Source organism: Piliocolobus tephrosceles, chromosome 18, assembly GCF_002776525.5.
Source record: "Piliocolobus tephrosceles isolate RC106 chromosome 18, ASM277652v3, whole genome shotgun sequence".
In the NCBI taxonomy this organism is placed as follows: Eukaryota; Metazoa; Chordata; class Mammalia; order Primates; family Cercopithecidae; genus Piliocolobus; species Piliocolobus tephrosceles.
The window spans coordinates 29,022,749-29,036,895 of NC_045451.1; the positions used below are offsets into that span (position 1 = coordinate 29,022,749).

At 35.9% G+C, this 14,147-nt stretch overlaps 1 protein-coding gene across 1 annotated transcript in view; it reads right to left on the bottom strand.

The window, feature by feature from the left end:
• The window catches only part of DCC (DCC netrin 1 receptor), a 1,259,004-nt gene that overhangs the window by 389,823 nt on the left and 855,034 nt on the right, over positions 1 to 14,147 (bottom strand). The window contains exon 9 of the mRNA XM_026455168.2: positions 8,238 to 8,392. Within this exon, the coding sequence (XP_026310953.1) occupies positions 8,238 to 8,392 (155 nt within the window). The remainder of the gene's footprint in view (positions 1 to 8,237; positions 8,393 to 14,147) is intronic.

Here is a 14,147-nt window from a genome sequence, read left to right on the forward strand (position 1 = left end):
CAGTGGTTTATGCCTGTAATTCCAGCACTTTGGGAGGCTGAGGCGGGCAGATCACGAGATCAGGAGTTCAAGACCAGTCTGGCCAACATATTAAAACCCCGTCTCTACTAAAACTACAAAAACTTAGCCAGGTGTGGTGGTGTGCACCTGTAATCTCAACCACGTGGGAGTTTGAGGCAGGAGAATCACATGAACTCGGGAGGTGGAGGTTGCAGTGAACCGAGATCATGCCACTGCACTCCAGCCCAGGCAACAGTGCAAGACTCCTTCTCAAAAAAATAAATAAATAAATAAAATAAAATAAAGAAAATAAATTTGATCCCTCAGTATTATTTAGGTCCATTTATTTTACAGGGACATTATCATCAAAAATAGTATCTCTAACTTCTTTGAATGTTTGTGTCCCCTCCAAAATTCATGTTGAAATTTAAAACTCAATGCAAATATTTTAATAATCTTTTAAAAGATGATTAGACCATGAGGGCTCTACCCTTATGAAGAGATTAGTCCTTATAAAAGGGCTAGAGAGAACAGCTAGCTCCTCTTTCTTGTCCTACCATTTCTTCCACCATGTGAGGACACAGCGTTCATACCCTCTGGAAGATGCAGCAACAAGGCCTCATATTGGAAGCAGAGACCAGCCCTCACTAGACATCAAACCTGCTTAATCTCAGACTTCCCAGGCTCTAGAACCATGAGAAATACATTTCTATCCTTTATAAATTACACAGTGCAGGTATTTTGTTATAGCAGCAGAAACAGACAAAGAAAGAAACTTCTGCCCTTATTTTATTTTCTATCCCAAGCATGTTATAAAAGGCTCATCACATAGTAAGTGCTCAATAAATACTTATGAACTGCATAGAAAAATATGCTCTAAAGATGAGGGAGTGCTTCAATACATATGTGATTAAAATGCCTTATTCCTTTCTATCTTTACTCTTTCTTGGTAGTATTCATCAGCTCTCCATCAAAGCAGTTGCCTAAAGCAGCTCAGCTCATATCCTTGGAGTAGAGTTTCATTCGGCTGCACCAGCATGATGACAATATCCCCAAAGATGTTCATGCCGGCTTTTGCTCTAATTCAGCTTAGCAAACCAACTGCTTTCACGTTTAGTAGGGTATATAACCAAATTAGGCGATTAAACCCAAATCAGATCTACTTAGGGAACCTCTTTCTCCCAGACTAGTTGACAGTGCTGCCTGAAAACCAAACATTACTATGCCACTTTCTTATCCCCTTTCCTACACTCCCTTACATCTATCTATGAGAAATTAGCTTTCTATGTAATTTCTCATGAAGCAGATAAATTTTCTAGATGTTTGGTTATACCAACTAAAGAAGCCTGAATCATAATGTTTGCTCAAAAGAAAAGAGAAAATAAGAGAGCCAACAGAAGCTTCTTAGGGAAATTACACTTACGATATATCACTGTTTAACCCAAGCAACTAGTAATCTATGTCCTTCACCTTCAGTTGAACTTTGGAAGACACTTACGTATTTTTTCAGGTAACAGATTTTTAATGTGATTAACTTAAGTAAATAAACAGACTATCTTCAGGTCTAGATTATCTGGCCTTTAAAAATCATGTCTATTAATTTAGCACATAATTAACTTTTTTGTTTTGAGCAAAACTGAACAATTTTGTTCAGGGAGATGAAATCTGTGAAAGTTGATTTTAATGAATTCTACTTAAAGTTTTTTTCCACCAGACTACCAGTGCCTTGAGAGTTAGGATCATTTCTGACTTGCTTTTTTATCCTCATTTACCAGCATAGTGCCTAGACTGCTGCTGTCCCACGGAACTTTCTGAAATAATGGAAATGGTCTCTGTGATCTCCAATACAGTAGCCAGTAATCATCTATGAATTTGTGAGATATGGCTCGTAAGACAGATAAGTTGAATTTTTGATTTTTAATTCTATTTAAATTTTAAGTGCTACTAAGCAGTTGGAATGGGGCTATTGTGACTGAGAAACTGAATTTTAAATTTTATTTTATTTCAATATTTTTAAATTTAAATAGACAAATGTGGCTTGTCATTACTGGTAACTGTAGGTCTAGAACTTAGCACAAAATAAATATTTTTAAATGAATGAAGAAAGAGCACAGTGACTCACATTTGCCTTGAAGTCTTCTAGGGGTGATTATACAGCCCATCATCTCAAGCCTACCTCTAATCTTTCCACTAATATGTGTCATTATAAAAGACATTATACCTAGCCTAATTGACCATTAAATCCAAATGAATTTCTTAAGCCTTTGGTCACAGAGGCTACTAAACCGTAAGTTTTTAACATTGCCCATCTCTTATTTATAATATCTGAAAACATTTTTTTACATCCAGAGACTTTTTAAATAATGGATTTGTATGCTACCAAAAAAGATGCTATGCCAGTGCTTATCTTTACTTCTTTCCATTATTTATGTCTAGCCGTGTACGGGATCGGACAACTGAACTGTTGTCGAGCTGACAGATTTGCCATGTGGTCATCCCAAGTATTTATTCAAATCTCAGTGCAGTGCAGTTAATAGTTGTAAATCAAGTGATGAAAGTAATGAGCTAGACAGAGCTGTGATCAACTTAGTTTGCTTAATTTATGGAACCGTCCTTAAATAAATATAACTGATATTTTATATCTTTCCCAAACCAGATTCTACCAGCATCAACCAAGCAACGACAGCCAAGTGTAACAATGCTTTGATCAGCAACAGACCACATATACCAAGGTGGTCCCATAAGAATATAATGAAGTTGAAAAATTTCTATCGCCTAGTGACATCTTGCCATCATATCACTGTAATGCAATGCATTACCTTTTCTATGTTTAGATATGCTCAGATGTACAAATATCTGCCACTGTGTTATAATTGCCTACAGTATTCAGTACCGTCACACGCTGTACAGGTTTGCAGCCTAGGAGTGATAGGCTACAACATATAGCCCAAGTGTGTAGTAGGCTCTACCATCTAGGTGTGTGTAAGACACTATGATGTTCTCAGAAAAATGAAATCAATTAATGATACAATTCTTGGAATATATATCCTTCCTTAACTGACACATGGCTTTATTTATAAAATGGAAATGCTGTGATACATTTTATGGGATCGTGTAGCACTTTCTGTTCATAAGACTTCAAAATTGAGACAAGCCAATCTATAACAGCCTGCCAAATGCTAAGGAGAGGTTAATTAGGGAGAGAGTAACAGAGTATGTAAACGTGCTGACTATATAGTGATCAAGCTAGTTCTAAACTATAACTGAGGTATTATATTAGCCTTATTTACCCAAGTGATTATCCCACTGGTGAGTATCCCACTTTGTTTGTAAATGTAGAGCAGTTGAAATTATGTTCTTATTTGATCCCGTTGAATCAGGCAGCTTTTCTCTTTTTTTTAAATTGAGATGTCAGGCAAGACACAGTGGCTGCCCATGTGTTATCATATTTCATTTTTGCAACTTAGAAAGAGGAGGAATAAATGATACTCCCATTTATAGTTCAGGAAACTGAGGTCTCAATGATTGACAAACTTGCTCTAGGGTACAGGTAATAATGTTCAGAGACATTATTTGAACTTCTCTGTTCTCTTCCTAACAACCATACAAGTAGAGCCCTATTACAGTTTTTAAAATCTCATGAAGGAAGAAAGAAGCAAACACGGCTATTCCTCTAGATAATATATTCTAAAGTCACTCAACTTGGTGGGTTGCTTTCACTCATCTTTTTAGTGTAAAGAATATAATAGATTAAGAATATTACTTACAACTCTTAAATATAAAAGAGTTTTGTAGATAATTGAGTTGTGGTCTTGCAAATAGGCTTCTGATTCTAACTCAAGCCCTCAAGCCAGTATGTGGTCCATTTTAACATCCTTTATGATTAAACTGCCTTAACAGGATCTTAAAGGGCTGCAAATAATAATTCCAAAAATCTCCACATGTGGTATGAAAAGATTAGACAAGTCTTAAGCAGACAGGGACTTAAATCCTGGCTGATAATACAGTAGAGAAATTATACACCATAAAGGCAGGGAGAATGGGCAAGGGTTTAGCAAAAGAAAGATATCATCAGGGGACACAAACCTTCATATAAATCAAGCCTTTCTATTTCGAGTGATTATTTCATAAACTGGATCTTGGGCTGTTGATCTCTTTAAATGATTACCACAAAATGTATGCACTTTTAGAAACAGTTACTGGCTGATTTATATTTCAGACATATATTCCATCAGTTTTATTCTTTGCGAATATGGTTTGTATAATAGAGCTGATATTTTCAAATAATATGAAAAACTTGAAATTCAATTTGTATACAAGCTACGTAATTTTAGTGTACAATTATCACATCACATTTGGAAAATCATTGATAAAAGCAGCAACCAAACACATACTCACCTGAGACCCATTTTCAAAAGATAAGATCATTTTGTCAGAAAAGAGATATTGATGAAAACGTTTTCTTTAACCTGATCTTGCCTCTAAATTCTGATAATCTAGTGAAGTAATAAAATCAGCCCTCACATTTTCTCTTAAGGACAGAAAGATGGGCTTATAACAAAGAGGGAAGGATGGTGGGAAGGAGGATAGGAGGAAGGAAAGGGAAAGAAACGGAACTGAAAGGAGCCATAGGATCTCTGGTATATTCCATCTTCTTCAGTAATTGGTGTCTTACTGAGCAGTCTTGGAGAAGATGAAGTAAGTGCTCCTTATCCTAGAAATACTTTCAGATTGCCAAAATGGCATTTTATGTTACCAACAGAAGATAAAATACACATGCAATGCCTATCACTTATGATAATATTATTTATTTATTCTAATGTCTGTAAGAAAGACGTCAAGTGAGTTTAGCAGTACTCAATATACATGAATTGAAGGAATTGGCTAACTCTTTTACACATGTAAAGGATATTCTGAATATCTTGTTTATGCAGGTTACTTTATTCCTAACTACTTATCTACTCAGTAAGGGATGAATTATCCAGGGGCAATGTTCAATGAAACAGAATCAAGTCATAGTGCAAATAAACAGTGATCTGCGAAGGAAATTATTCTTATTTCATATATTGGTAAGAAAATGGGTAATTTAGTAGAACGATGCTGTTACTAAAGGCCAAAATATGGTTAGCATTCTAAGGCTGTTATTGCTGCCATTAATGAAAAAAATTCATGGCTGCATCATGTTTCTAAAGCAGAAAGATTCTTCATTTTCATTTCTTAGAGAATATAATTTATATGTGACAACAATACCAACAATCAACACGTTTTATTCAATTATGCTTTTGTTATTGTGTACCTTATCATTTACGCTAATAATTAAGCAAAGTAAATGCTTATAGAGACTTGGGTCCAGTGAGGTCCTCTGCACACATATTTCACACTGCTTTCTGAATGGGAAGGAATGTGTGATATATAAAGCATAGAGGTGGCTGTCATTGTAACTGGATTACAAGACTGATTGGAGGAGGTGTATGCAGTACGATTTGGGCATAAGAAATTAACTAGGTAATATGTTGCAGCCATCACAGGTCACCGGCCCACGAGCAAATCTGTGACTCAGATTGTTTGTATTCCATGTACCAACTTCTTATAAGTTCCCCTACTTGAGTTGTTTTGTTATTGTTACATATTTAAAATATTTGCTTCCCCCCAAATCTGCTGAGATCCATAAATACTGCTGCTTTATTACTCACGTATGCTTTTCTAACATGCCTCATGCAGCCTGGAACAGTGTTAGAAATATAATAAATGTTCATTAAACATACTTATGAATTGAGTTATGTCATTGGTTGTGTTTTACAAAGTTAAGGCCATATGTGTGATACAATCATTATTCTTTTTAACTTAATTATATTAAAATAGCAGAATATATTGTATCGTTGTATCATAGTTTTTTTATTTTTATTTTTTAATTTTTTATGGAATGAGCGTTGTTAGCCAGCGCCAAAAAGGAAAATATTTTACCTTGGCTTGGGAATGTTGGTGTTTAAAACAAAAATTTAAAATGCTGAAAATTGCTTTTTTGAGTTGAATGCTTAGAAACAATAGTATTGATCAAAGAAAAAAAATGCTCATTCTTAGAAAGCAAGGTTAACCAACCAGGATTTTTATCAGAAGTGTAATGTAATCATGATTAGTCAGCTCTGAAAAGTACAGTATAACAATTGTATGATAATTTATAACTAGGAGATGAAAAATTCAGTTAATTCACAGAGATTTGATCTTTTGAAAATTAGCATGCTTTTAAAGTTAGTTCCAATATTAGAAAATTTACCAAGAGTTTCTTTAAGTTTTTAAACTGCTGACCTATCAACCACATGGCATATAACATATACAGAGTGTGATATATAGAGAGAGCTTAATTTGTTTTTAATCAAAAATACAAAATGATCATAAATGTTATTGATTTTACATAGATGATCTATGAAGAGAAAGTCAGTAAAGCAATTGAAGACTCAAATGTTGGGCTGGGCACGGTGGCTCATGCCTGTAATCCTAGCACATCGGGAGGCTGAGGCGGGGGCATCATTTGAGGTCAGGAGTTCAAGACCAGTCTGGCCAACATGGTGAAAGCTCGTCTCTACTACAAATACAAAAATTAGCTGGGAATCGCTTGAACCCGGGAGGCGGAGGTTGCAATGAGCCGAGATTGTGCCACTGCACTCCAGCCTGGACAACACAGTGAGACTCTGTCCCAAAAATAAAAAAAAGAAGACTGAAATGTTATGTTAATATAGACATTATGAAGGGGAAATTTGCACGGTCTAGTGATTTAACTCAGTACAGCAACAAAAAATTGTCCAGAAGAGAAACCTGGGAGCAGGACCAGCTCCATGGGCAGCAAAGAGGGAAGTTGTGCAAGGCCTCATGTTCTGCTGTAGTCATCCCATAATCTTCACAATTTTTAACAATATTTCCCTGTGGTTTTACTTTGCAAACAGAAATTATTTGGATCCTACAAATTATTATGATGCCTGAGGGCCTGCATTTCCAAATAACTGTCCGGAACCTCAACATGACTATGCTTTTGAAGTTGCTGAGCTTTTATTTCTGTGAGGCAAAATTTGTACCATTCTACAGCTTAGCCCTCTTCCCGCCCTTCAATTCATACTTTATTCTGATGTGTTATCATCTTGTGTCTGTAGCCCTGGCCAAATGAAATAAAGGATGGAGATCACTCAGACTGTATCTTCTGTTCTCTCTTCTTCGACATGCTGATTTAAACCACTCAAGAAGTGACAGAATACAAAGGTTACTCTCTCACAATTACCAGTTAAAGTATTTCCAATCTCTACTTCACCTTATTCCCAAAATACAAGAGGTGATTTTGAAGTTAAATACAGTTTCATGTAAAATGAAGAGGAAAACAAAATATCATTATAAATGTATTTATATTAAAAGGAAATAGGTGCAGTTAGATGTTTAACATAAGGCAGCTTGTTAACAAGTAGCCATGCATTTCATTTTGATTTTAAATTCCAATTTTTTAAAATGTGAAACAAAACAAATTTGGCGAATGGCTCATCAGTAACTAATCTTGTCAAAAAACATTTGAAATGCACAAGTAAAAACAAAATTTTGTCAAGTACAGAAATAGTTTTCAATATGTAATTTTGGAGCTCTTCCTTTATCAAAGTAGAAATCATTGAATTATATGTTGGTCAAAGAACATTCAGCTGCTTTACTTCGTGGAAAAAAAAAAAAAAATAGCTGAATCTAGTGATTCAAAGTAGAGGAGAGTGAGATTATCCAAAAGAGATTATCATATTCCTCAAGTCTCAATTTGCTTTTAGTAGCTTTTTCAGTGCATACAGATGCATGTTTACACTTTTAAATTAGTCCCTGGATTTAGAAGTTGTATGCTGTTGTTCTTTTACCTTTGATGTTACACTCTTTACAAACTCAAAAAATCTGAAAATTCAACAGAGGAGGCTGAAGCCCAACGATGATGATACAATACTGTTAGGCAAAGTAAATCACTTTCTTAGGAAATGAATATGTAGACTGCATAGATAGATTAGACCTTTATAGAGGTTAATTTGCCATTACGGTACATGGCCTAAGTGAAGAGGCCATTCTATTTACAAGTCATCTTACTTTTAAAAGTCCTTAAGTTATATAGGTTACTTAAAAGAAAAGAAAAGTTCTTCCATTTTTATCACGTCGCAAAGGTATCAAGGATACTGCAGAGGAAAACAAACACTTTCTAAAAGTGGCCCGTTCCTTTTCATACTCACACTCAGGCTGTGTGGCCACCTTGATGGGTTGAGAACTCTCTCCTGGTCCCCATTCATTGTAAGCCACGACTCGAAAGGTGTACATGGCTTCTGGCTTCAGGTTTCCCACGGTGAGCTGAAGGGACCCAGGCTGTGTTGTATTCAACGCTCGTTCCCTGAGAAATCAAAGTTGCAGAGAAAGATTATTCCAAAAAGAATACTTCCTTCCAAAATTTGTATCTGATGTGCAAGAGTAGTGAGGTGAACCAAAGGGTTGCTCGATCATCTAATGTTGACTCTAGGACATAATTCAAGACCTCAGGCTTTCTACAGAAAATAAGCTAATTGGAAGGACCTACAGATAAATGTTGCAAGAATTCTGAGGAGTTTAAGCTTATGTCATTCTCCATGAAATTTGCAAACTAAAGTCTTTTTGCTTGACACTTTACAATTTTGAATTCAAAACCCATGTAAAACAAAGAGCTATTAAAATAAGTAGAAACATCTGGAATGTAGACAGGAAGATGGGTTTTGTAAACATCCGGCTAATGACAGAAATCAAGGTTTCAATTATTCCACAAATCGGTCTTTGTCAGTATTGCCAACAAATGCATTTATGCATTTTCTCTCATTGTATGAAAGGAAAACGCAGATGCTAAGTGTTCTATGTATGGAGCCTGAGTCCCTGTGGTTACTTTAAGTGCAATTAGTGAAAGGAAGTAGATTCCTTCCTGCGTGAACAGAAACTGTAACATATGCCTATTTGTTTTGCTCTTCAAGCCACATCTATATGTGTTCAATATCAATACATTTATCAACTAAAAACTTCCTCAATGTTGCAAACTAATGAATTAATCTACTGATCACGGTTGCATTTATAGTGCATATTAAGAGATGGCAAACCCTTTGGATATGGATGCTGACATTTTAGAAATGATAACTATTGAAGTATTCTTTAAAGACACACATAATTCTAGAGCTTCTGAACATTCTAGATGTTCTCATTGGACATTTAGCTGATTTAACTGAGTGAAGAAGTGACTTCCTCTAAGCTTCTCAACTCTTTCTCAAGGTTTCTATATCTAGATAATATCTCTTGCTTCTCAGTGGAATTATATGTCCACTTTAATTTTGCCATTCCGATACGTTTTGGTTTTGGAAATAGTTAAAATGAAATATCTTTTTCTGCCAGGGAAAATTAGATTTTCAAAAAGTAAAAGTTCTAAGTGCATGAATGATGATTCCTAGGCATATCTACACTCTTAATATAACTGATGGCAGAGACTGGCTGGCTTATCCTCAAACCCGAAATTTCTTCTTCATGTACTAAACCATATTTCTCGGCTTCTCTGAAGTCTAGTTGAGGCCATGTGACTGAGTCACAGCAAGAGATTGAGTGTATGTGATGTGATGTGTGCTGATTCCAGGCCTGGCCTAAAGTAAACTGCACATGGGTAATTCACCATGTTCTCTTCCTTCACCTGTTGTCTTGAGGTAAGGAAGTATGATGACCTTGGAAGCCATATGGGGGATGATGGAACAATCAAAATTTGTAATAATTCTAGAGAAGAGCTGGGAAAAGAACTGCCTGACAATCAGTAACATCCCTTCCATACCTTCTAGAGTCAGAAATAGTTTTGAGCCATTATATATTTTAGGGATTATTTGTTATAGGGGTTAGCATTATTTTATCTAGCACTGCTAGTATTTTAAAATATGCACCCTGAATGGTTGCCAGGAGCTAAGTGATGGGAGAATGGGATGTTAGTGTTTAATAGGTACATAATTTTAATTGGAGATAATGAAAAATTCTGTGGACAGATAGTGGTGATCGTAGCACAACAAGGCACATGCACTAATATCATACAACTGTACACTTACAAATAGTTAAAATTGTAAAATGAAAGACATGTGTTACCACAATAGAGAAAAAGCACCCTGTATGAATCCGGATATGGCCTGAGGTTTAGGTATTCTTTTAGAAGTGCAGTGTGAAGTTTCTGGAAGGCTGAATTCTGACTTCTAGAAGAGTAGGGGTCTGGATGAGATTAAACAGTAATCTAAAGTAGGTAAGCCTAAGAAATATGGAACAATGCTCCCATTTGCCACATACCACACTGCTATATTCTACCAAATTAAGATCATTTAGGTCAGCAAGTTGCTTTTTAAAAGCAAATCCTCATAAAAGAATTGTATGCCTTGCTGTATATAGCTTACAGAGATTGAGCACATGGATATAGGGAATTTTGCTTATTTATTTTTTTAGCAGAAGAATTTTTATACACAGTGCCTCAGGTAGCTTATTGATACAGATAGGGTGGTTTCGTTATCATGGTTTTACATATAGAAAGTGAGATTTAGAAAAGCAACATGATTTATTCAAAGCCTTCACAGTTAGTGGGTATCACACTTAAGAATGAAATCTGGAATTTCATCCTCTAAATCTAATAATGATATCATTCAACAATAGTGGAAAAATAAGGAACTTCTTTGGATCATGGGAACTTTGGGTAAAAGACATGAGGGGAAAAAGGGACAATGAGCCCTTAGAGACTGCTGAGAGGATGAATTTGTCTATCATTTGCTATGAATCATTTCATAGCATCTTTTCTAGACCTTCAAGCAACATTGTTATCAAAGGTCAGATTTGCCTGTCAAACACCTTGGGTATATATAAGGAAGGACAGCTTTCATAATTGACTTTATTCTTACAAGTACTAAATAAATTGGATGAAATAACTGTGTTCCAAGTCATGCTAGCCATAACCCTTTCAACAGGTACTCTTCTGTACTTTAATTTTATTTTTTAAATTATTTCATTATTTTAGATTCTGGGGTACTTGTGAAAATTTGTTACATGGGTATATTGTGTGATGCTGAGGTTTGAGGTATGATTGATCCTGTCACGACCAGGTAGTAAGTATAGTATGCAACAGTTTTTCAATCCTTGCCCTCCTCCTTCCCTCCCTCCTATCTGACAGTCCCATATCTACAGTTGCCATCTATATGTCCCTGAGTACTCAATGTTAAGCTCCTACTTATAAGTGAGAACATGTAGTATGTGGTTTTCTGTTCCTGCATTAATTTATTTAGGATTATGGCCTCCAACTGCATCCATGTTGCTGCAAAGGAAGTAACTTCATTCCTTTTTATGGCTGCACAGTATTCCATGGTGTATATGTACCACATTTTCTTTATCCAGAACATATTAGTGCACGCTTGTTTTTGGTAGAATTATTTAATTTATTTTGGATATATACCAGTTAATGGGATTGCTGGGCTAAATTGTGGATTTAAGTTCTTTCAAAAATCTCCTAATTGCTTTCCATAGTGCCTAAAGTAATAAATTTATATTTCTCCCAATAGTGTATAAGCATTCCCTTTTCTCTGCAACCTTGCCAGCATCTCTTGTTTTATTTTATTTTTTTTAGTAACAGCCATTCTGACTGATGTGGAATGATATCTCATTTTGGTTTTGATTTGCATTTTTGATGATTAGTGATGCTGAGCACTTTCTTCATATGTTTGTTGGCTGTTTCTGTGTCTTCTTTTGAGAAGTATCTGTTTATGTCTTTTGCTGAACAGGTATACTTTAAAGGAAAGAGAGGCAGGAAAATTTGGACATGTCCAGGTAAAAATGTTCAAGATAATGAAATGAAAATATCACTTACATATAAAAGAGGATGTTGGACTTCATAATGGGGAAGATTTAATAATCTTCATGAGCCTTCAAAAAGTATCCAAAATTAATAATTCATAAAAAAATTATAAACGTATTCATTGACATGGACAATTCTTACTTTCTCAGTCTTAAAGTATAAATAAGCATCTTTAGAAAATGCTTCCATGGTATTGATCTGTAAAATGGAACTCAGGCAAATGCACTGTGCTTACTATGTAAATACACCTCCAAGACAACTCTATGGTTCAACCTCTAATCACTTGCCAGTTTTGCCCTGGGTTGACCACTGGTTTCTACAATGCAGGTTCTTAGTGGTTTTAAAGCATGGTTTTATCTAACCATTTCAACTTTATGTGCCACTTTCCAGAAATCTGCTTATATCAAAGGGAATTTGCATCTAAACACTATGTAGGCCAGGCATGGTGGCTCATGCCTGTAGTCCTGCCACTTTGGGAGGCCAAGGCGGGCAGATCACTTGAGACCAGGAGTTCGAGACCAGGTTGGCCAATGTGGTGAAACACTCTTTTTAGAAAAAATACAAAAATTATTCAGGCATGGTAGCATGAACCTGTAATTCTAGCTACTCGGGTGGCTGAGGCACGAGAATCGCTTGAGCCAAGAGGCAGAAGTTGCCATGAGCTGAGATCATGCCATTACGCTCCAGCCTGGGTGGTAGAGTAAGACCTTGTCTTAAAAAAAAAAAAAAAAAAAAAAAAAAAAAAAAAAAAAAAAAAAAAAAACCTATGTAGACTACAGAGTAAGTAGTTCAGGACTGGGGCAAGTCAGGCGGGCTGTTTCTGGCCTTCACATGAAACTTTCTGAGCCCTAGATTTCTCAAGTACAACATACATGCTATAAAAATGTTTGTATCACAATATCTGAAAGAATTAAATGAAATGCTGTAGGTCAAACATCTAAAGCAAAATACATGGCACCTGATACTTAATATGGATTATGTCATAACGGCAGTCACTGCTATTATTTTATAATAACAAAACACCACCACAACTTCATAAGAAATAAATCCTACTGTATCCAAGAAGGGGACTTTTCAACAAAGTATTTAAAACCAGGAATATGGGGACATAAATTAATGAGAGGTATAATCATATAGAAAAAACTATACAGATAGGTTTCACTGACCTTGGGGCCTGCCCACCCCCCAAAAAAAACTTTTTTGATATTTTCTATCTTACTAATTTTGTTTGCAAACATAAAGTCAAAACAAAAAGAGTGAGCATAACTACAGACATTGAACAAGTTCCAATAATGAAAATAATCATTTTTAAAGGGCTAGAAACTTTGCTCTCTGAGGGACACTGAGAAGAAATATGAGTTCCATGAGTTCCACAGTACAGCTGGATAGTCTTATGGTATCTGATGTCCCCACTGGTGGCTGAGTGTCTGCTACCAAACTGCTGTGTGGCTTCCCTGGGTTTTACTGGGGTGACATCAAATTGCTAGCCTTATACAAAAGCATATTGAGAAAGTGGCATTTTCTGCCATGTTGTCTTTCACAGATTTGTTCAGTTCTAGCCCCAGGGATTCCTATGAAGTTTTTAATCACCCTTCCCAGGCTTTAATAGCTGTAAACAAAGCATGGCAAACCATTTCCCAACAAGTAAGTAACATCTGAGTTTGGAAGGGCAGTTCATTATGTGGGATTTCTCTGGTTCCACTACAGGCCAACATTAACCACCTAAAGTAAATTTTCCATGAAGCAGTAATTAAGAGTTTCCTCTCTGCTCAATGTAGTTCACACTCCTCTGTAAATGGGTAGATAAGCACACTGGGTTCTGAAGAAAAGAGAACAGTGAATATGACAAGTTTACCCAATCTTTGGGTAAACTTGGATTGCTCTGCCTCTCACTGCGTTAACAACCCCTGCAAAAGCAGCAGGGATCCCAAGCCTCCTCCGTCTCAGTGATGGTCTGTCCTATGAATCTGAAGACATAATTACCTGAAAATATGCAACACTCAGAGTCATGATCTATAACACCAGACAGATTTTCAGACAAAGCTTCTTTACTTCATTCCTTTCCCCCTAAGTTGGCAGTGTGGGGGAGTTAAGTCAAATTCAGGATAAGTGGCTCGAAGTAAAGGAATCAAGTCACTTGTGCCTGCCTGAATTCATTCACTGTAAATTTACTCAATGAAAATTCACATACAGCATCAAATATATAAAGTCTGACTCCTCATGCTAAAAAGTGTGTAGACAACTTGTCCACTTTGACTTTTACAAGGAGGCT